At 38.9% G+C, this 27,156-nt stretch overlaps 1 protein-coding gene and 1 long non-coding RNA gene across 7 annotated transcripts in view; both read left to right on the forward strand.

The window, feature by feature from the left end:
• Positions 1–27,156, forward strand: part of QTMAN (queuosine-tRNA mannosyltransferase) — a 170,971-nt gene that overhangs the window by 73,369 nt on the left and 70,446 nt on the right. For 5 of the 6 annotated variants that reach the window (XM_077784897.1, XM_077784899.1, XM_077784900.1 and 2 more), the window contains 2 exons: positions 11,213–11,380; positions 14,680–14,853. The exons of the other annotated variant lie outside the window; for it this stretch is intronic. In XM_077784897.1, the coding sequence (XP_077641023.1) occupies positions 11,213–11,380; positions 14,680–14,853 (342 nt within the window). The remainder of the gene's footprint in view (positions 1–11,212; positions 11,381–14,679; positions 14,854–27,156) is intronic. 6 annotated transcript variants of the gene reach the window in all.
• On the forward strand, positions 3,019–8,267 carry LOC144246691 (uncharacterized). Its single transcript, XR_013340358.1, has 3 exons — positions 3,019–3,227; positions 6,831–6,869; positions 8,243–8,267. It is a non-coding gene; the product is annotated as an uncharacterized LOC144246691 (long non-coding RNA).

Below are 27,156 nucleotides of genomic sequence, written 5' to 3' on the forward strand. Positions count from 1 at the left end.
ATATTTTATCTACCAGATTGCTTCTTTCTCATCAAGTCAATCCACAGGTCCTGGAACAAGAGAGGGGGACATTTCCCACATTTTATTTTTGTTTTCCCCCATTCTTTTTAAACATTAATTTTATTCTTCTCTTTTATTTCCTATATGAAGCCAAGGGGAACATTTCACCCCTTCCATGTACCTGCAGGCTGGGGCAGCTCCCACAGTGCTGAGCACATGCAAGTGAGGGTCACAGGGCTCAGTGGGGAGTTTTGGGTTCAGTTGGAGCTGAAATGTCAAAGTTCCTTCCTTCTCTATGGTTTGTTCATATATTTGTTTATTTTAAAGGAGAAAAGAAAAGGTGGTTTAAAGGGATGGCATCCCAAAGCCATCAGGGAGGAATATTCAGAATAAATACTGTTTTTCTAAACCTGTGATCCTTTACAGGGAAAATTTGTAAGACTTCTGGACAGGTGTTTATACATCTAGCACAAAGTTTGTGTTTTAATAGAAGGAGCAATTTAAATCAAAGATAATATTAAAATATATTTTATAGTCTGTGTAAGAAATACCAAGATGCAGGAGCTAACAGACAAAGCAGAAAAGAAATGTTACTACTTGTATCTATAATAATTTAATATAATTTAATATCCATTTCAGTGTTTGACAGGAAGTAAAGATTACTTAAATATTTGTACCTAAGAGCACAGGGCTGTATAAAGATCTTTCAATTTTCAAGTTAATTTGTTTCTTCCAGGACTATAAAGAGATATATACAGAAAATTAATCCCATATGATTGTACAGCTACCATTGCTCCAGAACATTTTGGAAATACTTTCCAAAGAACATCTCCAGTCATCTTGACAAACAGCTTGAGTCAAGTTTCCTTTTCAGGAGCTCCTGAAAGGTTTTATTTGTAGTTCAAAGGCATTGCTGGAAAAATTGTGTTATTTGGAGACCTTGACCAAAAACTGCCTTTACGTTGCTCAGCCTTTGCAGATATGAAAGCTCCTTGCTTGGCCATCTTGAACAGATTTTTAGGTTTCTGCCATGGCGAGATGCACAGTCTTTTTTCAATAACAAATTAACTCTTGTCAACAGTTTTCCTGGCCACAGTTTAAATAGCTCAATTCAGAATGTTTCATAGATTTTTGGTGGATTTTGCTAGAAAATATGTGCGTATATAGTATTTATGTGTCGTGTATTTGCATGTTCATGCACGCAGACATCTGCGCACGTACATCTCTCTGGGAGTGAAGATAGGAGATCTGAAAATGCTGAATCACTCTGTGCGCTCTCACAAAGATAATATTTTGGGAAACCAGTCAGGTACTGTGGTGAGCAGGGTCCATAAGATACATAAACACTTACATGATCTTACATGAGCTGATTAAATCACTAGACCGTGACATTCACTTATCTTCAGCTCTGGCTTGGGCTCCTCACTTCTCACTGTTCCCCTGGTTTGCTTGGTGGCCCTTGATAAACAAGCCTTGGCCACAGTTTCTTAATCTTAAAGATTAGAAAGCATCTGGTGTGGTGTTCTGACTTTCTAACATACGATTTCAACCCCAGAGGCAGATATTTCTCTTTCATTTTCCTGGGGAATAATGGGAATTTAGCACTGGATGCTTTATTTAATGATAAAAAGAATTCTGAAATGCTAGTTGCATATGAGATGTATTGAGAAAGCATGATTTGTGAAATATATATGGAAGCCTAGAAGTATTTTTATCAAGTTACCATTTTTTTATTGTTTTTTTGCATGTGGGGAAATCCCAGCATCTTGCAGTGTTGAGGTATGGGTTGCTCACTCAAGGGTCAGATCTGTGTTGTGTAAGTTGACCGAACATGACTGTAAATATCTAATGTTGTTAACCCTGCAAAACTCTCAGCCAGGAGCTGGAGAATAAAAATGGGCAAAAGGCTTAATTTCCATGGTTGTTAAATTCTCTCATGGGTTTGACATATTCTCTTTGTCTTTGAATTCTCTTCTTTGTGTCAGCTCTTGCATCGCTCCCTTACATCCCATGTCAGGAGCTCTAAGCTGAAGAGCTGAGATCCTTTATTTCTTTCTCTTTCCCTGGTTGCATTATAAATAAAAAACCCTGTTATGATAACATATGAAATAAAATGGTAGGACATCAGTATAGATTATCCTTAAAATCATGTTATGGAAATGGAAATAAAGCAGCTTATGGTATATGCCAGGCATGATGCAAGTGATATTAAATAAATATATGACTGAAGGGTTCCATTCATTCCAAATGCTCCCCTTTGTGATCTTTAGCCATGTCTGTAGAGAAACCTTTCTTAAAGCACTTAAAGCTTAATTCAGAACAGACAAAACAATTATCTTTTGAAAGTCTGATGAAATATGTTTGGCAGCTTTTGAATTTAGGCAAGTGTTTGTCTCACTTCTTTGAAATCTCACTTCAGTCGGTTGCTCAGCCATTTCGGTGCAATCCTTCAAATCTGGTAGCGAGTGTGGGCTTTGCCGAGTTACAGAAATGTTCTAATCAGAAAGTGGAGGGGCTCAAAATAGTGTGCAGTACACAAAACTTGACATTTTCCTTATTGATGTGCTTTTGGATATCAGTCTACCTGCTGTCCCTGTGTTTTTGATGAAGTGTTGGTTGATAAATCACTGTAGGAAGGAGCTTGGCCCTCCAAAGACAGCTCTGGGGACCCTTAAGCATTAAATTACTTTAATTTCTTGGGGAACAGAAGTGTCACTTTATCTTCTCAGAGTATAAATGATGAATGTTTATGCAGCAACGTGTAACTGTTTCTCATATGAAGAGATGGCAGAAGACTGACACTGCACAATGTAGTTTTATATTTGAACTATGTCATGAACATGGAGCAGAAATATTTAAATTGTGGATCTGATTGCCACTTTGCTGAGCACATGGAATAGTTTGCTTAGCTTATATTACAGCAAGAAAGTTGCCACTATGCTGCAGCAACAAATATTCTAGAAGTGTGAAGGGCATTTGGGAGAAATACATATTTCCCCTTCTTTTTTTTTTGGTAATATTTGATAAAAATACTTTTTTTTTTTCATTTTTTTTTGAATACATGTATATGGAGAGCTTTGTGAATTCACTTTGTGAATATATATATTAAAAATCACTAAGTTATTCCTAATGTTCTGTAGTGCTGCCTGCTCCTGACAAACATCTGATACGGATCATATGCCTCTAAAAAGAGAAGTTCCTCGAGCAAAATATCCTCATGAAAACAGGTTGGAGACACTCACATTCTCTCTCTCGCTCTCACTCGCATGTTACATTTTGGCACGTTGTAGGAGCAGGTAGCATATCTACTACCTGCTGTTGAAAGTGTTGAAGATACTGAATTATTTATTCCATCTTCTGCACTATCCAAACTCGTTTTGGGTAGTTTGACACATCTCGGTCTTCCATATGGATACTTCATGGTGACAGAGTTGCCAGCTGCTCAGGTTTTATGACAGTCTGAGTTTTTTCAGGACTGTATTAGTTTTCTGGGAAGAATCCTGCTTTTCCTGAGGGTCCCCATTCTTAGGCAGTAGTTATGCCTTGGGTTGATTCTCTGGAGTGGGAGTGTTTTTGGAAAATTAGCTGAGAGAGTCCATAAAAATAATTTTTAAAGGACTTGCTGTTCATAGATTGAGATTAAATCAGAGCTGTGGGATATTAGAAAAATGTGAAAGCCATTTTCTAAGAAAGCTAAGTTTCTTTTAGTCACAGTCTTCACATCCATTAAAAAAAAAGTGTTTAGATATCAAGGTGCATAAAGCAACATAAAAACCAGTCTGGAATATTTTGGAAAAAAGGATTTTCAGGGCACTTGAAATGTAACAGTCAGCAAAACTTCCCCATGGCAGGGGGTTGGAACTTGATGGTATTTAAAGTCCCTTCCAACCCAAACTATTCCATGATTTTCTCTGCAATTGTACAGAGTGAGTGGGTCTTCTGTGGTTTTAAAACACAAAATATGTAAACCTGAAAACTGGGGGAAGATTTGAGTTTTCACTTTGCCAAAACTTACTAAAATAGTGGAAAATGAATTCCACTCATTGTTCTACTTCACGCAAGCATCTCTCAATTCAAACCTTTTTTAAGGAAAGCCCTGAGTGTTGTGGTGGGGCTGTGCTGTGCTGGGTTTGATTCCCTTTCAGTGGGATAAATCAGCCTCTCTTGCAGTGGGATCCATACATCCATGATGTTGGTTGTTTGCTCTGTGCCATCCTGGATCCAGGCTGACACAGGAGATGTGAAGTCAGGATGCTCAAGGCTTGCTGTTCACATTAAGAACAGTTAGTTACGTGCAGCCCTAGCACATCTCCGTGCTGCTACAACCCCTTGGCCATATTGCCTTGTTCATGCCAAGCATTTGACATATTTGGCATCTCTCCAGAGTTGGACAGATAAGATACCAAATTAAATTAATCTGCAGCCTTACAACTAATAAGTAATGCTGCTTAAATATTACCTAATTGAGTAGCACATCATTTTTGCAAGCATTTTTCTTTTAAAATGTCATTTCATTATACATCACTGCATCCTGTATATTTACCTGTGGTGAATATTTTGCCTTCCTCTATTTAAAAACTACCTTTTCTTTGCTCTATCACAGCACCTATTTGAGCAGAGTTAGTCTGTCCATTTTATAGAAACCACCCAGCAACAGCTACTTTTCACTAGTGGGTTCTTCTGATTTGCTTATTCCCTGCTTTAATAAAATTCCTTTGCTTCACTGTTTGTTGCTGATGGAATTTGAGCAAGGAGGACAATGTGGACTCATGGTTTCTCCTTCCCCCCATCACCACAGCTCTGACTGCTTGGTCCTGACCTCTCCCTTCGTGGGAACAGAGAGGCCGATGTAGCCCATGGTGAACAATCTGGCCACTAAAGTAAAAATGTGCATCTGTCAGTAATTAATTGAAGCCAAATTTAATTACAAATCAGGGGAAAAAAATAGTACCACACACACTTAATAAAATTCAAGAAGCTTCCGTGTCGTTGCCTGAAAAGCAAAGTAGTTCAAACAGAATACACCCCCCTCAAAAGTTTGCTCTGTGAGAGTCTCTTGCAAGCTTACTTGTTATGAAAGAGAAGTAATTTTGATTCACAGTTTTCACATAGTTTTTGATATCTTTTTGTGTAAAGTTCATAAAATGTAGCAGAACAGTGTTTAAGACTGGTTCTTAATTGTGTGGACTAGAGATCTGGCCTGAAATTTTGTTTGAGATTTGATTCCAGTACATAAATGCTCTGATCAGCTGGTTGAAATAAAGAATCAGAGGGGTAAGGAGAAATTGTGAGAGAACCCAAATGATTTGCAAGTTAAAACATGCATTTATATAACTTCTTAAATTTTTGAAATAGTGTATTTTAAAATAAAAATATGTAAAAAGAAGGCATTGGCAGTATGAGTTTAAACCAAGCTTTTCCTTCTTGCTTTATTTTAGCATACAAGGCAACTCCCAAATCCTAAATATTGAACTGGTAGCTGCCATGAATATTTATTACTGTACTGTATGTACATATAGCAATTACAGCAAGAGGAAAAAATATTTTTCTTTACAATTAATATTTGTAAACGTTTATGAAAGTACATAGAAATAAATAAGACAAACACATGGCCTAATTAAGATGAAAGGCATGACAACCCTTGTGATTTGTTCTGAAAAATAGAGACCATTAAAATAGTAAGACTTAATTATTTCTGTAAACATTGCAAATTATCTTTATCTACAAAAACCTTAATTTATGAGTTAAAATATCTATAAGCATTTTTTGACATTTGTACATTCCATGTCAAAAAATTATTGTTAATTTATTATTTATTATACTGTCTACTGTCACATATTACCACTTATTAGTATTTATTGTTCAGAAATTCAGTGTTGTCTATTGTGTAATGGGAAAAGGAAAAGCATTTTATATGCAGTTGTAATTTGTGTGTTCTTGGGCTAGCGATAAAAAATGCAACTTCTGTAAGCTGATCATATAAAAATGTGTGTAATAACAAACAAAAGTAACTGGTCTGTTAAGACTGCAGACATTAACAGTGCTATTTGAGACACAGTTTACATTTGAAAGGTAACTCAAAGCCAAATCCATGGACTTGGCTAATTGCTGGGTTGAAATCGAGGAAAACTGTGTGATGGAGGAACCCTACCATGAGGTTTGATCTGGAGGTGCTGGGAGGCTCCATCACCTTTGGAGCCCTTGTTTCTCCAGGTGTGTCTGTGGTCAAACCTCTTGCCTTTGCCTTGGACTTTAAGGGGGCAGGATGGTTTGGATAAACTATAGTGCAATCCAGAAATAAAGGCACAGGATGGTTTGGGTCAGAAGGGACCTTAAACTCATCTTTTTCCACCCCTACCATGGCCAGGGACATCTTCCACTATCCAAGGTTGCTCCAAGCCTTGTCCAGCCTGGCCTTGGACACTTCCAGGGATCCAGGGGCAGCAACAGCTTCTCTGGGCACCCTGTGCCAGGGTTTCACTGGTTCAATCAATGCCATCTACTGAACAGTATTATTTTAGTATTTATTTTAGCCTTTTCCCCTAAAAGGCTCATATTTGTAGCCATATCCAAATGTTAGTCTGTTTTATTGTAATTCTGCTCCTGGAGAATGAAGAGTGCTCATAGCTCTTTTCTGGGCTGCCAGATCTTTAATCATAAACTCATTTTACTGTGAATGTAGTTGTTTAGCAGCAGAGAATTGTGGCTTTGGATTTTATTTGTGGAGCAGGAGAGTCCCTGCTGCTGCTGCAATCCCCCTTTTCCAAGGACAGCTGGGTTACCTGTACTGCCACACAAATAGTGACCACGTTTATCTGTCCTTCGTGCAGAGCTTCTGCCAGACTGAGGAACATTCCACTACAAATCAGGTGCTGTTTTAAACTTCCTTTGTTCTGTAAGCCTGGTGGATTGGAGAGTTCAGCCTCCATATCCATAGATACATAAATATGCCCTGTGTGGTCTCCCAAGGGGAAGGCAAAATGTGTTTTTAGTTAAGTTGCATGGGAATTTAATTGAAAGATTTAAGGCAAAGTCATAAAAGAGTAAATCATGGCTGCGTGACACAAAGAAGATTTATAAAGCCAAATAAAAATACTTTAGCACCTTCACTATTATAATTTGCTTGATATAAATGGAAACCCGTATTAGTCATTTTGTCTGCTGGTAATTAAAAAAAAAAAGGGGGGGGCTTTTAGATTTTACTGACTTTCAGTTGTTTGGAGTGAAATAATGGGGAAGACACTGGCAAAGGGCAGAGAATTCTGTGGACATGTCACATCTCTGAACCTGCAAGTGCACTCAGCTTCCTTCCCAGGAATATTTATTTTAGTTAAGCACATGCTTAACTAATTTCACACAAGCAGCTCCTCAGAAGGACTGTGAACTGATTGAGATGAAGCATGAGCATGGCTTTAAACTGCAGCTTGTGTGGATGGTGGGCCTGAAATCTGGCCAGTCTCCAGGGCAGTGGGGCTACTGCACGTGGGACGGTCCTGCTCTGTGCAAGAAGGTCACTTGTCACACAGCAAAATCCTCAGAGATATTTTGGAGAGGAGAGCTGGGGCAGAGCTTTAGGAATGTGACCTTCAGCACAGGTTTAGTGAGGATTCACTCACTGTATTTATTGGAGAGCACTGTATATATTAAATGCTGCAGTGTTGATAGGTCTTGATAAGGACACCATAATAGCAGTTGAATTGTAGGGGGTTTTGTGAGATGGTAAGTTAATGATGTAGCTGTTAATTTGAATTTAGCAGACGTTTTAAATATAGGTTTCTCTTACAGAGACAAAAGTTGCAATTTAAAGCTCTTTGGTGGTCTAAAAACAGCTTAATTCTCTAGTAGCATGGTAATAAGTACTAATCCAGCTTATACAGTGATTGTAGTATGTCATGTTTGTGAAAGATTGCCTAACTCTGCTTTCTCTGGGTTTTATGTTAATTTTTTTAAATTAAACATAAAACCTTATAACATCTTTATGCTGAGATAAACTGTTCAATTTAACTTGTGCTCAAGCAGCAGCTGTCAGGAATTATCATGTTTTGAGCGTTCTTGCCATCACCTTGTGTCTCTACCTCCCGGATACACTCTGTGGGATGATAAAGCTCACCTTGTTAGGATTTATTACTTAAATAATAACCCGAGGTAAAATGAAAGTTGATGTCACACGGAATGACAACTGACATATATTTATGTTGCACGTTCCATTATAATAAACTTTCCTTTCTTCCCCTTGTAATAGGTGTTAAATGGAAATACACTCCAGCATATCCTCCAGTGCCCTGCGTGAGTCCATTAGCCACGAGCGCGGCTGCTCTGTGGGCATGTTCACGGGGACCCGTGCTGTCAGGTGCTATTTAAGCTTGTAAAGCCAGGGAAATTGGTTAGTGCTGGTAGTTAGCAGCTTCTCTGCCAGTAAAGAAGCAGCCATGAGAGCCTCTCAGAGTCGGGATAAATTCTGGAAGTGCCGTGAAGTAACAGAGCTGAATCAAGGAGGGCGGTTCCTAATCAGTGATTTTATTTTAATTCTTCTCCTTGCTGTAAGAAGCACAGGCAATGTCATTTCAGGCTCTACATCTGAATTTGCTAGTTGTCACCACAGTTTTCTCTTGACACCAGTTTATTGTGCTGAGCTGGGCAGTGATAAGCGATCTGCTTGTTAGTTGTGTCTTATCACTTTCTATTTACAGTGGAGGAAATTTAGATCTACCTCTTGCAAGCTTTTCAAGTTTTCAGCCTTTTTTGCCATGCTAGAAGCCAGGCTCCATTGTGCTCTAATGATGCTATTGAATTCCTCCAGTTTGCCTAAGCCAAGACTGGAGACACTGGGTTTTCTGCCTGTGGCTATAGCCATAATTTTTTTTCTCCTAATTATCCCATTGTTGATCTGATCAAGTTAAGATGCATCAGAGCTACATGGTTTTGTCCAAGGTTATTTCTTGGATCTCTTCTCATTGTGTTCTCCATTGTCCTTTTCTCTCCAGTCAGTGTGTTAACCTTGGCATCTCCACTGTCTGTACTTCCCACCCTTGCTCTGTGCTGGTTTCCCTGGTTTCAGTCCCAATGTGCTGTCTTTTCCCCCTCTCATCCTTCAAACTCAGCCAGGTTCATCAATACCATCCTGTGTCAATTCTGTTTTCTTCCCTAACTCATGGCAGAAAAGAATTTTTTGAAAAATCAGTAAAGGGAAAGATAAACTATAATGCAATCCAGAAATGGAGTCCTAGAATGGTTTGGGGTGGAAAGGACCTTAAAACTCATCTTGTTCCATTCCCCTGGCATGAACAGGGACTTTTCCCACTGTCCCAGGCTGCTCCAAGCCCTGTCCAACCTGGCCTGGGACACTTCCAGGGATCCAGGGGCATCCACAGCTCCTCTGGGCGCCCTGTGCCAGGCCCTCCCCACCCTCACAGGGTCTCTTCCTATTTCTTCCTTTATCTAATGTGGACCTATCCTTTTTTAGTATGAAGCCATTCCCCCTTGTCCTGTCAATAGCCAAAATTTTTCCAAGCATTTCCTCTCATTTTTGCACGTTTTGGGATATGTTTTCTTTAGTTTGCATTTTTCTTTGTCACTGTGGTGCTGAGCAGGGATTTCACATTGCCCCTAGTAAGCTTTTCCTGCTCTGCTTTGAGCCTGGCACCCAGGTTATTATGAGGTCCAGAGGTCATTACTCACAGTGACAAATAAATAATGACTTACCTAAAACTATTTTTTCCTCCTAGTATGGCTCATAATAAACTTGAGCTCATATCTTAATTGGCATTCTGTGTGACAGGCCCTTTAGAACCATCAAATATTTGATGAACAAGGCAATAACAGTCATCTCTTACTTTTGTAAGCCTTTCAGATCAGCATTGACCCAGGTTGATGAAGATGGATACAGGATCTATGCTCTAGGAAGTGTTTGTTCTGTAGATACAGGTTATCTAAGAAGGGTGTAAGTTAGCAGAGATATGATATGATATATATGATCTAGATGGATGTTTGGGGAAGTTAATGAGTTTTGAGGTTGGCAGCCAGAATCAGAAGTTTATCACATTAGTGATGTCAGTTTGGCAGTCATCTTGAACACAAAATTAATGTAAAAATAGAAAGAATGGGAATAACAGTATGGGAAAAAAAAACCAAAACCCTTAGAAAAAATATTTTCAAATAATAAAACATTGCATAAATCAGTTCTGAATCTGAATTGATAAAATAGTGGATAGAAAAAAAAAAACCCAATTCAAAAACAGTCTCTGTTGAAAAGTAGCATATTAAATTTAATGTTCTATCTGTAATTGATACCTGATTTCAATTGTTTCTTTCTTCTGTGATAAGACATACAGGACACAAATATATGAGGCTCTTCAGCTCTGTGCAGCTTCAGGTTTCACTTTGCTTGGAAGCAGTGCTAGCCAGGGGCCAGGAGATGCTCACATGCTTTTGGTGAAATGCAGGGAAATCTACCACTGGTTACAGTAGGGTCAGGATTTCATAGTACACATTTATATACATTCATTTTCTGATAGCCTGGGAAGTTACACAAGGCTAAGATAGCAGCTTGTTAGTGGTGTTTGTGCCTGCTTTATCTAATTGAAGGATGTGTGCAGTGTTGTGGACTGTGGAATAGCAGGAGTGCAGTGGCAGGACTGGGGTGCAAGGGTAGAAACAACATTTCATTATAGAGGATACCTAATAAAAATGTGAAAATAAAACAGAAAAAGTGTGGGAGAAAAAATAAAAAAAGAAAAGCAGACCATACTAGATAAGTACAGTGCATAAATCAAAAGGGTTTGTGTCATAACATGAACATGTGCCATTCCTGCTCATATATTGAATTTCAGTAGTTGGTTGCATAAAGAAGTAAAATGTAATGAAACTGGCAAGCAAAGTATTCCCTAGCCAGCCTTATCTTTGTTCCATTTGTCCTTCAGATACAGCTTTTCTTGCCTTTTTCAATAAAATCCATCCAGCTTTTTTTTTTTATTATTATTTTGCATCTCTCTGTAACTGAGCTGGGAAGACCGATGAGATTCGGTGCTTTTCTAGTTGGGTTCTTAGCAGCTGTTTTTTAAGAGATCAAAACTTTGAGTGCTGCTACATGGTATTAAGGCTTAGCTATTGATGTGTCCCTATAGGGGTTATGTTTTTCTTGGGGGGGAGGCAGTGGGGAGCAGGGGAGGGGTGACCCCTGCGAGCAGTAAACACTGCTCTCCTTGTTTTGCAGGATCCTCTTTGCAAGCTCGGTGCTTAACCTGGCTGAACTCACTGCCCTCCGCCCTGACCTTGGCAAATTGAAAAAGGTCCTCTACTTCCATGAGAACCAATTGGCATATCCTGTCCAGAAATGCCAGGAAAGGGATTTTCAGTATGGATACAACCAAATTCTTTCATGGTAGGTGTGGCTCGCACTGCTCCTCGCTATTTAAGGTGTCCTTCTGTTTCTACAGCGTTGTAACCCTGAGGAGTCCTTCTCCGTATACTTTTTTTTGTATTAATTATAATTCTATTTTTATTTTGTATTAATTTTTAAAATTAATTATTTTGTATTAATGTTTTACAAGACCATGTGGTGGCAGGAGATGAAGGATTGACCTCAAATGGAGAGTAGAAAGTAGGTTTAGATGGGATATTAGGAAGAAACTCTTCCCTGTGAGGGTGGGCAGCCCTGGCACAGGGTGCCCAGAGAAGCTGGGGCTGCCCCTGGATCCCTGGAAGTGTCCAAGTCCAGGTTGGATGGGGCTTGGAGCAACCTGGGGGAGTGGAAGATGTCTTATGGCAGGGGGTAGTGCTGGTTGAGCTTTTTTGTCCCTTCCAACCCAGGTTATTCTGTGATTCTATAAACGATAACCCTGTACCAAACTGAGGTGCCAGCAGAGTTCTGAAGAGAGCTTGATAAAATCAGTGTGACTGAACCACTTTGCTCTAAAAAATCATCTCAATTTATTGTACAAAGTCCCCCCATGCTGCCATGGTGTACCCATTGCTGGTGGGATTTCTGACCTGTGCCTTGGCTGAAAGTGATGCTTTGTTTCCTGGATGCTTCACAAAGCTGCACTACTCAGCTCGTGCTTGGCCATAGCTTTTACTGCATCCAGCTGAAATTATGGAGAGGGTTTTAGGGAAATAAACAGAAATTAAAATGTACTGCAGCACTTTTCCTGTGAAGAGAGGGCAGTAAACATACCAGATAAATCCTTATATTTCTTTCATCTAGTATTCAGAAATTGTGCAGTGCTAAAATACCCAGACATTTTAAAGGCTGTGGTCCTTTATTGTTGCTAAAAACAAATATATTTCTCGAATCTGAGTTAATGAAAGAAGTTAATAACAGCACCACTGAAAAGCTTTGTGGTTAGACACTGCACAGACCTAAGCCAAACAGCAAAACTCACTTGTTTTCAACTGAAATAAATTCATTTCCGTTATCTTCCTTACGTCTCTCTTGGTAGAAGAATTATACAGAATAGGGCTTGAGCATTTTAAGGTGCAAGTTAAGCTTTTGCATCTTTATAATCTAAGGCAGTTATGTTGAAATTTCTCAATTAATGATCTGTGTATGCTCTGGCCATTCTGCAGCTGCCTCTGCCACAGTGTTTGCAACATGTTTCACTTACTGAGCTGTAAAGATGGGAGAGTGGAGTGAAAAATCTTCTGAAAACAGTAGCAGCCATTTTCAGATGTTCTAACAAAAGGAAGTGTTTTCTGGCACTAGGAAAGGAATCTTCTTTTTTGTACATATATTTTGCTTTATTTGTGGCAACTATTTTTCATACATCTGTTGTAAACAAACATTTATCCTCAATATGCATTTTAAGTATTTTCTCTTATGAGATAAATAAAAATGATTTTTGTAGCTCACAGAATCATGGAATGGTTTGGGTTGGAAGGGATTCTGAAGCCCACCTTGATCCAACCCCCTGCCATGGGCAGGGGACATTCCACTAGACCAGGTTTCTCCAAGCCCATCCAGCCTGGCTTTGGACACTTCCAAGGATGGGGTAAGAGATGCTCAATTCTACCCCATTCAGCCTCTAGTATCTGCTTCATGTAGTTCCATAATACTCATCTCCCATTTCTGTTCTGCTGAAACCCCAATCTAACAGAAAATTGGAGCCATGTCCTCTGTATTATTCTTCACACTCCAGTGGTCATCTGCAAATAGGTGCCATCGTTTCATCTTCCAAATATGTTAGAAATGGGGAAAATATACCTTTCCACTTTTACACAGAGGCTTTGGAGATTATTAAAATTACAGCACTTTGAAACTTCAGGTTGGTGTTTTGGATCATTAAAAAATCAGAATTCTGATGTTTCTAAAGAGTTAATCTTTCTAATTTGCCCCTGATTTGCAGAGCCTGCAGGAAGGAGTCAGGGCAGATAAGAGTTCATGCAGGAGAGAAGGTGAGATGCTGTTGGAGCCTTTGCTGCGTGTCAGAGAGCAGCAAAGAAATGTGTTGTGTTCCTGCCTCATGTCATCTGCAAATCAGTGCAGAAAAGAAAACTTCTGTACAAAACTGAGGCTTCCAATGGGTTAAAAACTGTAGGTGGGCAAGAGGGTAAGATGCCAGAAAGCATTTCAGCTCCTGCAGCCAGCTGGAAAAGGATTATTTCTCTCTAATGTTGGAATTTCTTTGCTTTTCCTGCTGACTCCTGCTGCTTTGGTGAGCAGTGTCAGTTCTCTTTCTTGACCAGACAGCAGAAGGATGCAGAGAGGATGAATGACAGCCTCTCACCTCAAATATACTTTTCACCAGCCCTGTGACTTATGAACACATGTCCTCAATGTATCTTCTGACCTGTAGGTCTGTATTACAATATATAACATACTGAGAAAACCAACTGGCCATAAAGCATTTCTTACCTCAGTTAGTGCTGGTGTAGCTCAGGTTGTAGCAGCACTGCTGGGATAAACTTCCAGATCCTTCAGGTTTTTTATCGCTGCTTATTTTCTCCAGACTGACTCTAAGAGTGGAGAAATAATACCTGCATTATCATTGAACTCTCATCTTAAAATTATTGATCTGGTTGATTTTTAAAACACAGCAGTAGAAATAAAACATTAAATTTATATGCCAATTATTTTCAAACTTTTATGAGAGGGATGGATATTGTATGCTATGTATTTTATTTTTATATATAGAGGATATACTCTTAATCAGGATTATGTTTGCATAGGTTAAAATAACAATCCATTTCCTTAGTGTCCTGCTGCCTGACACACATGGTCAGTTGAAGGTAGGTTAACCAAAGGTAAGTTGTCCTTCAATTAAAAGTTTTTCTGAGGAATTTTCATTTTCTTCTGACTTTAATTCTACAAAAGTCAGATTACAGTGATCTTTATCAGTTCATAATGCTTCTGTGAGATTTTGAGAGTAACACTATACTTATCATTTTATGAACAAAACTCCACAGCTAGAATAGGATGTGCTCCTTTAGATTAATAATAGTAATTTTTTATTAGTTAAAAAAGGTTAAACATGTTTTTAAAAGGTGAATAGAGAGAAATTAAGACATTTCTGATTAAGGTACTTATGATACTCATAATTCACATGAAAAGGTTGATTTTAATTAGCATCCACTTACACCTTTTGCTTGCTTATGAGAATCTGTATCCTATTTCCTTTGCCTGTAGCATAATCCTGCTCCTTTTGTGCCAGCAGTATGTTCATTAATCTTCACCGATTTTTACAGTTTGGTTGCTGATGTTGTGGTGTTCAACTCTGCTTTTAACATGGAATCCTTTCTTAAATCCATTGGAAAATTTATGAAGCTGATTCCTGACCACAGACCTAAGGATTTGGAAAAAATAATCAGACCGAAGTGCCAAGTTCTTTATTTTCCAGTCAGGTTTCCTGATGTGAGCAGGTCAGTACATTTTCCACGTCATAAATTGCCTCCAGCCTGTCAAAACTCTGTATTTATGGTGACGTTCTAACTAATCAGCTAAAGCATCGTTAATGAATGAGTTTGATAATATGCAAAATCCCCTAATTGATAAATTTATTTCAATAATCAGGGGCTATTGAGGCAGCCGAGCCTGTCCTCAGTGCCTGTCGTGCAAACTTGCATCGTTCAGGATGAGTGATTTCCCACTTGTTGTAGTGATTTCCCACTTGTTTCAGCCTTCCAGGAGTTGCCTGCTCCTCAGTGATGAGTTTTTGGGTTTTTTTTCTTAGGGTTGGGATTAAATGTGTGAGATGGTATTTTTTGTTTGGATTTAGATGTTTATTAGTGTTTATTTATATTACAGCAAGGTTTATAGTATTTTAATAAATTAAAAAGGTAGTATTTTAATAAATTAAAAAGGGATTTTTTTTCTTTATAAGATTTTTTTAAGGATAAATTGTGTAATTAAGAAATGATACTGAAATGATTTTTATTTTTAATTTACTTGTGGTTTGTAATGTGGATTTTTAAAAATTATATAATATTACTTAAGTTTATGAAGAAGGTGGAGAAGAAGGATTAGCTTTTATTTTAAAACTTTTATTTTGTTTTAGATCTATTATTATATTTTAAAACTTTAAGTTCTGAGATTTGTATCTATGTGATATTACACGTTGTTATTTACACACTTATGATTAAATTACACACTTATGGTTTTATTTTTATTTACTTTTGGAAGTTTTCTTTATGGTTTTAGGTTAAATGTAGTGTTTTCTTGGGATTTAGTGTTTGTTTAGACAGAAATTTTAGACAGAAAGTCTAAAATTCTCAGTAAGCAGGGTTCCATCACCTCGGCTCTGTGCAGGGGAGGTCGAGGAGGAGACAGAAATTCTGGAGAGCAGTGAAGGTGATAAGGAGCTGTTTTATCCCCTGCTCCCTCCCCTACCCCTTTTAGTGTCTGTGCAGGTGGGCAGGAGCATTCCTGTGGCAGGAGCAGCCCTGCAGATGTTGGCATTTGCTGCAGCAGGAGTTGCTCTTCGCTCCTCCTCGGTTACTCTGAAGGACGTTTTTTATTGCCCTCGTTTCAGAGCCCGCCTTGAAATTAGCAGTGGGTTATGTGGCTCAAAGGGAACATTCACAGGATCCTTTTCACTTTTGATTAAACCTGGCACAATTGTTTTTCCTGTTATAAGGGACTCTCCTCCCACTGAACAGGAACTTTGCTTCAGTGGGACCAGCACTAAATAGAGTGTGATTCTGCAATTTGATTATACTCTTAAACCCAACACCGTGCTGGGTAAATTTTTTTGCTGAAATAAGGGTGGGAAGCATTGCAATGACTTTGCAAGAGCCCACCTTTTGGTGTGATAATAAGTTCTAGCCACACTTGAGATGTTTTCCCTGACCAGCCTGTACTTAGAGTTATTTCAAAGGCTAAATATACATGTGTGTTAGCTTGAGGAAGAGGAATTTTTAGTGCAAGAGCTGAGGTCGTGCACTAGCTGATATACTTAAACTGCAAGGTTTGAGTTTCAGCGTCTTGGAAAACTTTGTATTCTAAAATACTGATGCAAATCATTTAGTAATCAATGTCTAAAGTTAAATCCTCCAGTGGTTCTTAGGGACTTGGCTGCCTGGATGGCAGCATAGTTCAGTACCTGCAGATCTTTGAGGATCTACTATTCCCTCTGAGAGCCCAGAGCTTTTGAGCACGGGGAATGCTGTGGGTGCTCAGCATATTTGACATGGAGCCAGTTCCAGAGGCTCTCAGGGTTTTGGAATACCTTAGGAATCATGTGGCCCAGACCTAGTTTTGGAGATGAAGTTATGATCACCCTGTCTTGTATATTACATCATCTCTTTTGGACTTGTCAGCCTTGGCAGATGGGGTCAGACAAGATCTGACAAATTAGGCTGAAGTCATCATATGCACAGCACTCATTTGTCCAAAGCAGAAGGTGATTAGGTGGGTAAAATCATGAGCCTGCTACCTAAACTGGTGCAGCAGGAAGATCTCAGATCTCACTGTGTGCTCTTTTAGAGTCCTGCTCTCATATTAAATCTCATCTCATGAGGCAGGGCACCTTTCCCATTTTATTGTGGTCGCTGCATTTGGGATTATATCAGAAACCTCTTTTCAACACTGATGGGAAAGATTAAGATATTCATAAACAGCTGTGTGACAGTAAAACTTTCACAGCAGAGTGATTAGAAACAAAAATTAATGTCAGCTCTATTTATTCAACAGCTAATTCTAGATATAAGATCTGAGGTGTTTAGACAAAGTCCAATACAATACAACAGGAAAAAAAACTGAAGAAAAGACTGCTTCTGCCTGACTCTGAAGTTCTTTGGGTTTTGACCTTCAGCTGCAGCCAAAATTTGCTATTTCTTTACATGTTTTACATAAACTTGAATGCACCTGTGGCAATTCAAAGCTGGTTTTTAAATTTGGATTGTACTAATATAGTGACTGAATGGAGATTGAGGAGAAAAAGGTTAAGAAAAATTGTGGCCAAGCTAAAATTTATAAAGCAAGCTCTTAGCCCAGAGTGATTTTCAAGTTATTTTCAAATGGTAATTTGCTTTATCCAAACCAAACTCATACAGTGTAAGTAAGTGATTATTTGCATGACTGACAATCATTTCAGTGCCTGCAGTCTTTTTAAAATGCATAATTTTGCTGAGATGTTGGGAAAATGCTTAAAAATTCAGAAGGCAAAATAACCAGGGTGGGTTTTTAATTTTTCTTTTTTTTTGACCTCTTTAATTTTGCGTGTGAATGTCTCAGTCTGTGTTCTTGTCTGAAACATAATCTACCTTTGGGTTGGGGAGAGAGAGGTGATCTGAGAAATCATCCTCACATGTGTGATGGGGAGCTTTTTAAGATTATTTTAGATTAATATTGCAGTTGTAGGGCAAAATAAAATACATCTGAGCCTTGATCAAAACCAGTGTAATGAAGTCCTGTCACAGGAGTTAATCCTGTAAAATATCTACCTTTTAATGTAATTACTGTAGGTGATGGCCACAAACAGCACAAGCAGCATAGTAAATGATCACTTAAGAGGAGAGGTATAATGATGAAAGATATCCTAGGAAACACTTGTGGATACTCTGAGAGGCACCACTATAATTTGTAGTGTATATTTAAATATTTCAAATGGGCCTCTAATGGGCTTTTCTACTTCTGAGGGGAAGTTGTTGATGCTTTTTTATAAAGAATCTTTTTTTTTTTTTTTTAATAAATGTTTGTCGTTACGACTCACGTTGGTGTTCCAAAGCAAACCCAGCAGACTGTGGTCCTTATCTGGCAATGAGAAGAGATGAAAGGATTTGAGGATTTGACAGAATAAGATATTTACTGACCTAATCCTCCTGTTTTCTGGTTCTGACAATGACTGCTTTCCATATTATATCCTGTGGTGCCAAGGCTGCTCCGTGTATAACCACCTTATATGATTTGTGACTTGAATTCTGTTCTTTGTCCATTCTGGTGAGGTATATGATGTGGGAGTAAATAGTAGAGTATTTCTGAGCTTCGAGATAAAAATCCCCCCTGAATTCAGTCTGTCCCTTCACAGTGCATTGGTGTTGCAAAGGATGGAGAGCAGTGGCTCATCTGCCATGTGTGCTGTATCAGACTGGGGATTTATAGCACAGAGGTAAATACATTGTAATTCACACTTACCTGGCCATTGACTTCATTTTAGTATCTTTTCTATTGTAACAGAAATAAAATCCAATTTATTTTTCGCTCAATAGGTCAATTTTTTTTATGATCAGTGGAGTCTGTTTTGATACAACCTTTTCCACTTTTGCACTGTAAAGTGATGGTCAAGGAAGAAATTCCCTTTTGACTGGTGTTATCTTTGGTACTTCTCTACATGCCAGCAGAGCCCTCTGGAAAACTTCTGCAAGGTTTTTGTGGATATTTGGATATCCACTGGACCATTATCCTGGTCTAGTGGAAGGTGTCTCTGCCTGTGGCAGAACTTGATGATCTTTAAGCTCCCTTCCAGCCCAATCCATTCCATGATTCTGTGATATTATAGGAATTCCCTCATCCCATCTGTGCCCACATTGTCAGTGGCAGTTTGCAAAGCAGGGTCAGATTAGGTACTCCTTGAAATTCATTCCAATGAGAACTTCAATTTAGATTTTGGTTATTATTACTATTCCTCTGATTGTAGTATATCTTTATTGTTACCACAATGTGGTAGGAAAGGAAGATGTTTTTATAAGCAAGAATGAAGTAACGTTCCTAAGAGCTCAAAATTCACATTGGACTGAGGTGGAATAATATAAAAGAAACATGAGAGTATGAGAATTACAGCAGAAAATAAAAACTGCTTTTTAATTTTTTTTAAGTGGAACTTATATTATCTGCATTACACATTTTGAAGTAGAATTAAAGATTTTAGACTTGTTTCTTCATTTGCTTTTATAACTTAGTGCAGTTAACAGGACATTCTCAACCATTTGGGCTTACATTTTTTTAGTTATAGTGTGAGAGAGGCAGAATTTGCCAATTCAGAGAGTATTTTAGGGCCAGTCAAGGGAGCTCCTGAGTAAAGCAGAAGTTTATAAAAGACACTGACATTATCTCTTGTGCTGAAACATGTGTAAAGGAGCCTGTTTTGGAGAAGCAGAAAATGTTAAATAAATTAATTGCATCACTTGGCTCAGGTTTACAGGGCTGAACTTAACTGGAAAAATGCAGATGTCAATGAGCAGGAAGAGACTGGAATTCACAGGAGCCCAGAGCTATGGATGGGCATTGGGGATGTGTCTGTTGCAGGGAAAGCTGCTCAGCAGTGGTACCCATGTGAGCTGTAGTGAACTATCTTGCATGTGGGAAGCCATAGATAGCTTAGAAGAGCAGTTTTTGGCTAATTAGCCTTCCAGTGAAATAGCATGAATTAGCTTAGGTGGAGTGCTAATGACACTGACTCTGGTACTGGGGGTACCTCCTGCCTTTGGTGGTGGCTCGGGCATCTCTGTGGTGCTTTCTGCCCTCTCCAGTGGCACAGCCTCGCTGCCACCACCGTTTATGGATCATTAGCATAATTAGAAAGCGCCAATAGACTGCTCCTACCTTGGGGCTTGCTGCTGAAGAGCTGGGGGATGGAAATTGCTCCCCAGAATGTCTTTCCTCCTCACCTGCCGCAAGCGGGAATTGAGGATCGGTGTTGGCTCGTTGAGAGTTACACAACGAGCACGAGGGATGCTCTCAGGATCTAGGACACAGCCCCTGTTGGGAGGAATGTGCAGTGTGGGCTCAAAAGGGGCAATAAATGAAGTCTTTTCATTGTGGAACTGTTGGCAGTGGTTCCTCCTGCCCTTGGGATTAGTGCTAACTCAGGTAGCTGCACCTGCAGTGAGGGTTTAGGTGGTTCAGTGAAGGACATCTTCATTCTCAGTGGTGTTTTCTCACATGATGCTTCCTCCTCACACTCATCCTGTGCTGTCTTGGGTGATGTAGGAGTTTTCATTATCCCTCTGGATCATGGAAGACCTGTTACCCCAGCCTTGTCTTCCAGTCAGAACGTGTCACTTTTATCCCCAAAATATTTATCCCCAGGCCACTCCAGCAGCATCAGAATGAGAATGCTCTCCTAGAGAAGGGCCTGGCTGAAGAGTCTGCTGGGATGTATTTATTCTGCAAAACTTGCTAAAAAGTAATTTCTTTTTTGTCTATTCAGGGACAAAAATAGTTTTACTGACTCTCTTTTATCTGTCGTATAGGTATTCCTCTAAATGCTATCATAATAACCATTTAGGCTCACAATAGCTCACAAGGATATTTAAGCAGAATTCTCTGTGCAACCCATTTTTTTATGATGTTGGGTACTGCTCATGTTGCATACAACACATTCCCATAAAATTTGCTTTTTGTATTTACAGAGAAATTTCTCTGGAGAGTTAAGGTCTTGTAAAACATTCTTGTTCTACAGCGTGAACGAATTATCATACTCTGGGGAATTAAAAGTGAAGTGTACTGAAGAAAAGAATTTTTTCATTAAAATGCAGTTTATATTGATAAAACAGATTACTAGCATTTGATGAAATGTGAAACTTGGATCTACTCATATCACTAAATCACCAGTAGGTTTATTTTGGCAAGAAGAATAGTATGCAATGTATATCAGGACCAATCGTTATACAGTACCTGTTAGTTTTGTATTAGATTAAATTGTCTTTCACTAAAGTACTTGGAAAAAACTCTACTATATCTGTATCTTGAAGTAGCAGAATGTGGTAACCAAGAATATTAGAAAATAAAAGCTGTCGTGTTATCAGTTTTGGCACAGTCATTTATCAATCAGTATTTTAAACATTGACAAGTGGTAATTTAATAGGGAATGACCCTGTTGGCAGGAAGTTCTAATGACAGATGATGCAAACTCATTTATCACTATGGGGCTGTGCTGGCTTCTTACCTTTCTCAGTATCACAGCTCATATTTTCCAAGTCTGGGATGTGAGAAGCCACAAAGGGCAAAACCTGTGGCACTGAGCCTATAACCACTCCCATCTAATCTGATTAACCCCTTAGCTGCAAATTTCTCTGCAGCAGAGCTGGTAAGAGCTACAAGTTCTCATACTGATTGAAATACCATTTGCTTTTTAAGGAGGATTTTCCATAACACTTTCCCATAGGCAGTTTTTCAGAAATATTCAAGTTGTGTCACTTTGAATACACAGCTGAGACGTGCTGATGCTTGGCTTTCAAAAAACAAACCACATCCTAATAATTAATAGCACATTTCATTAGCAGGCATTGAAAATATTGCATGCAGTGCCCTATACAATGGGCAGCTATTATTATTATTATCATTACTACTTGAGGAGGAAATGGATGCATTCAGAGGTTTAATTGATTCGTGCATATTCATGTGGGAAGTCAGTGGTAGAGTCACGACTGGACTGGATTATTATGCACTTCCATGCATAATAATTTCTCTGCAACTTAGGAAGAGAATTGCCTACCTTGCTGTAATAAATGTGGGCATTTGGAGTTGAAGGATTTCATGGGAGAAGGGTTGAAAATGACACCTTCATCAGCAACTGGTATGGATGGTGCTCCTCAGTCTTCTGGGATTCCATCTGGAATACACTCATGCAGCTGTACTTAGTCTGAGATAAATAATTTTACTTTAGTCTCCACACTAGTAGAAGTTTTAATTGATTTAATATGAATTTGTTACCTTTCTTGAAAGCATCATAAACACGAATCCTTGTGGGGACTTTTTTCACCTTCCTACCTCAATCCTCTCTCTGTGTCTTTTCTTCTTTCACAACAGAGTCTTTCTCCTGAGTGCTGGGGTTGAGTTAAATATCATTCCCATTCAGGATGATTGAGACATGAAATGCTTTGAGTTTGCATCAAATTGTTGTCATAAGAATGAGTGAAATTTAAATTTAATTGGTTAAAATTGTCTCAGCAAATTTAAAATAAAGCTGTGAGTTTGTTTGGTTGTTTTTTTTTCTTTTATTCAAAGTGGAGAAAAGCTGTTGCTTAATGGTGGAATCCTGCAAAGTACTAAATACCCTCATTTTACCTGCAGTCAGGGGGAACTGAGGGCTTTTGTTGGGAATCCAGTGTTAACAGGGGTAGGAAAAGGTGGCACAAAACTAACTCGGGGTACTGAGTGGTCTGGCTGTGTCCAGGTCCCTTTCAATCCACAAGAACTTAAATCATTTGCGTGTGTGAAAGATGTTTTTTATACACAAGGCTATCCCTGCTGGATTTTGCATTTCAAAATACTGCCCTTCAACGTTTGAACAATTTCATATTTTTTTATTATGAAATTCATGAATATTGCATGGAAGTGAAGGTGGATCTTTTTTTTTTTTTCTTTAAAGGGATTTCATGCTTACAGGATTGTAACAGGGAGGGAGGCAGTCATGTTGGGCATCTTATTTCTTAGTTCCTACATGAGGCAGTGACAGAACCTTATTGTTTAAATATTATGGGTACTTGCAATATGGTATAAAAGAAAACAGGTAATCTCCTAAAAATTGTGGAAAATATAAAGAATAGGAAGCGAAATACGAGGTTTTAGAGATTCTTCAGTAAGAATAAAAAATGTCAGAAATCAGTTTTGAAAGGATGAAAGAACCTTGTTCCTGACTGTAGGGAAATGGCAATACCTATAGAAAAGGCCCCATTTCATCTCAAATGTGGTATTAATTTGGGGAGAAAAAAGCTAAACCAACCAAAACCCAAACAAGCAGCACCTTTTAAAAGAGTGGTGGAATAGATTGCCTTGCAAATTGTTACTAAATGTGAGACTGAAACTTTATGTGTGTTGGATCTGCTTCAAGCACTGTTGTGTGCAAGATTTCAGGCACCTCATTCCCGTTACAGTCAGAGGTACTGTCAGATGGAGGTGTCAGTGGGGAAGATATGAAGATGTTCTATAGGAATTATAGAGAATTAGAGAACAAAATTACAGGATGGAATACATAAAATCACATACTGAAGAGGAAACTTGGAGTGTAGCTCTCCAGTCCTATGGAGATGACCTTTATGTAATGTGTAAGAACAACTTAATGCAGATGTTTTATTTATACATAACCAAATGGGATGATGTTAAATGATTTTTAATTTTGCCAAATCACACATAATTTCTTTGTTGCTCCAGGAGTGTTTTAATCTAGTTAGGATTTTTTTCCTGTGATTTTTTTTTTTTGGTTTTTTTTTTTTTGGGGTTTTTTGTTTGTTTGTTTGTTTTTACATTTGCAAATACTTAATATTTTATATTTTGGACATTCCCCCTGCTCAGTTGTGACTCCCAGATGAAATAATCCTCCTCTTCTTCCCTTTAAATAATTCAGATAGCATACATTTAAAAATATGAAAATCCCAACGTAAATGTGCCAGAAGTGCTTTTAAGGTAGGAGGCTGTTCTGCTTTACTATGGAAAAGATGCATCTCTAAATGGTAATGAGGCTTCATCAAGCCCTGGCCTTACAAACACCAAGTCATAGGGACGCTTTGTGGAAGAGCTGGGAGATCCAAGTCCAGGACTCTTTTCCTACCCTCTTACCTTAAAGCAATCTGGGTTGGAAGGAGCCTGAAAGATCATCTTGTTCTACCCCTGCCATGGACAGGGACACCTTCCATTATCCCAGGCTGCTCCAAGCCCTGTCCAGCCTGGCCTTGGATACTCTCAGGGATCCAGGGGTACCCACAGCTTCTCTGGGCACCCTGTGCCAGGGCTGCCCACCCTCACAGGGAACAATTCCTTCCCAATATCCCATCTAACCCTGCCCTCTGGCAGTGGGAAACCATTTCCCTTGTCCTATCACTCCATGCCCTTGTCCAAAGTCCATCTCCAGCTCTCTTGGAGCCCCTTTAAGCACTTCAAGGGGCTTTTAAGTTCTCCCTGGAGTCATCCCTTCCCAAGGCTGAACACTCACAGCTTTTTCAGTCTGTCCTTAACACAGCTGAAGTGATCTACTCCTTGAAGCATCTTCATGGCTTCCTTTAGACTTGTGCCAACAGCTCCAGGTTTTCCTCAGGTATGTAGGAAAAACACTCTTGAGATTAGATTACCTTTTTTAGTAGTGGGACATTTTTTTTTGAGAAGTAATTATCTGCTGCAGAGTGGTTTTGGATATTATAAAACAAGATACCGTTATGTTCAGTTCATTTTTTTACAAGCAATGTTACAGGCAGTAACAACAGCCAGGAAGAAGAAATTAGGTATTAAGTTGAATCATCCAATCAGTCGTAAATTTTAGAGTGGATTTCTCATAAAATGGTGCCATTTTCCTTTCAGTTGACTCCTAAGTAGTGCTCAGGTCAGGCTTGCAGAAAGCTGGACTTTGTCCATCTGTGACCTGCTGTGTGCATTTCTTTCCCCCACACAGCCCCCATCCTCTCTATTTTCATTACTGCCCAACCAGCCTTGGGAGTAATAATTCCATAGAATCATGGAAAGCCTTGGGCTGGAAGAGGCTCTAGATCATCTGTTAGTGGTGTGTGATGTCTCACCACCAGAACTCTCATCTTTCCACTTGTGCTTCCTTATAATCTCTTTTTTTCTGGAACCACAGGTCTCTTACTGCTGGTTCTGCAGCAGTTGAAGAGCCTCAGATTTAATTTCTCCAGGATGGATTTAGTTTTAGGTATGGAGCCCTCTTTATGACAGAATACTTATTGTGAATGTTCTGCAACAGGATTTAATCTTCAATTCTATGACACACTCAAAAAACCCCCAAGTTATTCACAGCCATGTTCTCTTTTGAACTCTTAAACATTTTCCATCTGCAGCTGATGATTCTCACAGGTGTTAAATAGAGAAACAGGCAAATCTTCCTTTCCTTGGTCACTTTGATGTACTAAAAGTTGGACCAGTCTTTGTGGCTGTGCAGGTATTGCCACAAATGTGCTGACATTTAGTGTAGCTAAATAGCTACACCATACCATATATATATATATATATATATATATATATATATATAATTTTTAAAGTATATTTGAATATCATACAGCATAGAAAACATATTTTAAATGTACAGATTGATTTGTCTATGTAAAGCACTGAAAAAAAGCATGTTTTTGTGGTCACCCATGCTCAAGAAAGATTAATTTAAACTGTGAAACAGGTGTAGAGAATTGCTGCTAGGATGATTAGGAGAATCTGTATTATGAGAGCAGATTAAAAGAGTATGGTTCACTTGTCCTAGCAAAATAAAGGTTGAGAAGGGGATATATGTTAATCTTTATAAATACAGTCAGAGGATAAATGCCATGAAAGAGGAGGAATTATTTAAGTTTCAGGATAATCCTTACAGTATCCACTAGGTATAAATTGGTCATTATTAAATGACTGAGACTGGAAGTGAAAAAATGGGTGTGGAGGGTGGTTGCTTGGTTTGATTTTTATTTTCCAGAGACACATTTAGTTGTGAAATGACTGTTGATGCACTATTGAAGTGCAAGTTTGATAAATTCATAGAATGGTTGGTTAAACAATATAGGAGTAGTGCCAGGCAGCTGCAGATGTTTGTTATGATGATATCCCCAAAATGAAGGTGAAAAAAGATGGATGATGAGCTGGTCACTTAATGACTTCAGTCTTGAGACCTGAACTGGTTTGTGAAAGAGATCCTGAGTTTCCAGCATCTGTACAAGACACAACAGCCCAGCCTGTTCTGTGTTCTGCACAGGGGTGATCTTGTAGATCATTAATCACGTGTTTCATAAACCAGCAGTGTCCTGCAAGGTACGTCCAGCTCGTCTGTCCAGCCTCTGACTGCATTTGGGGTGGGCTGAACTTTTATTAGTTGGGTTTGTAATGATCATTGTGGGAAGAGAAAAGTGAGAGAAATGTTTTTGTCTGACTGTACTGGGTTCAACTGGACGTTTGGTGCTTTTGAAGAAAACCACATCATGGCCAGTGCTTTTTGTCCCTCCTTTTCTTTGCCTTTGCAACAAGGGAGTTTTTGAGGCATCATTCTTAGGATTGTTGGAATGGTTTGGGTTGACAGAGGCCTTAAAGACCACCTGGTTCCAACCCCCTGCCATGGGCAGGGATATCTTCCATTAGACCAGGTTGCTCTAAGCCCCATGCAGCCCTGTCTGGAACTCTTCATGGGGTGGGATGTTCAAGTTCATGGATGTTGCTGTTTTTTGGAAGCCTGGGTATCCCTCAGAAGCCAAGTAGAAGTGGTGCCAAAGGGTTGACAACTGCAGGGATTTGGGAAAGCATTAGGTGAGATGTGCCTCAGTGAAAACCATTGTCAGGCAAAATGTCTGAGTCTTGTGGCTCTCTAAGCATCCTTTTCTGTTTTGCCTCAGTTTACTTTTGCTCACTGAAGCATTTGGATAAAATTATTCCATTGAGCTCATTGGAGTCAGAATGAGTTTATTTTAACATTCTTATTTTGATGAGTCTGTAGGGCTCTTTCATCCTTGTGTAGAGCAGTTTTAATACTGAAACTGCCTCAATCTGTGCTAGAAGCAAATGGAAGACAGAAAGAAGAGTTTTTTATGCAGTAATTCCTTTCAGTGACTGAAATTTTATCTGTCCTTCCTCAAACTTCATCGCACGTCTCTTGGATTCAGAGTTCACTTGTGTTATCTGCCATCTGAGTTTGAATTGTCCATCTTGAGGGATGTGACTATATATGGAAAAGAGAGGATTTGACCCTTTTTGTGTGCCTAAACTGTTGTCTTTTTGTTGCCAATAAATAGAGGGATCAGCTGACAGGGTTCCTGGTAAAAAAGTTGTGATGAAAAATTAAAAAAAATATTTAGAAATATTAA

This window comes from Lonchura striata, chromosome 8 (assembly GCF_046129695.1).
Source record: "Lonchura striata isolate bLonStr1 chromosome 8, bLonStr1.mat, whole genome shotgun sequence".
Taxonomy (NCBI): Eukaryota; Metazoa; Chordata; class Aves; order Passeriformes; family Estrildidae; genus Lonchura; species Lonchura striata.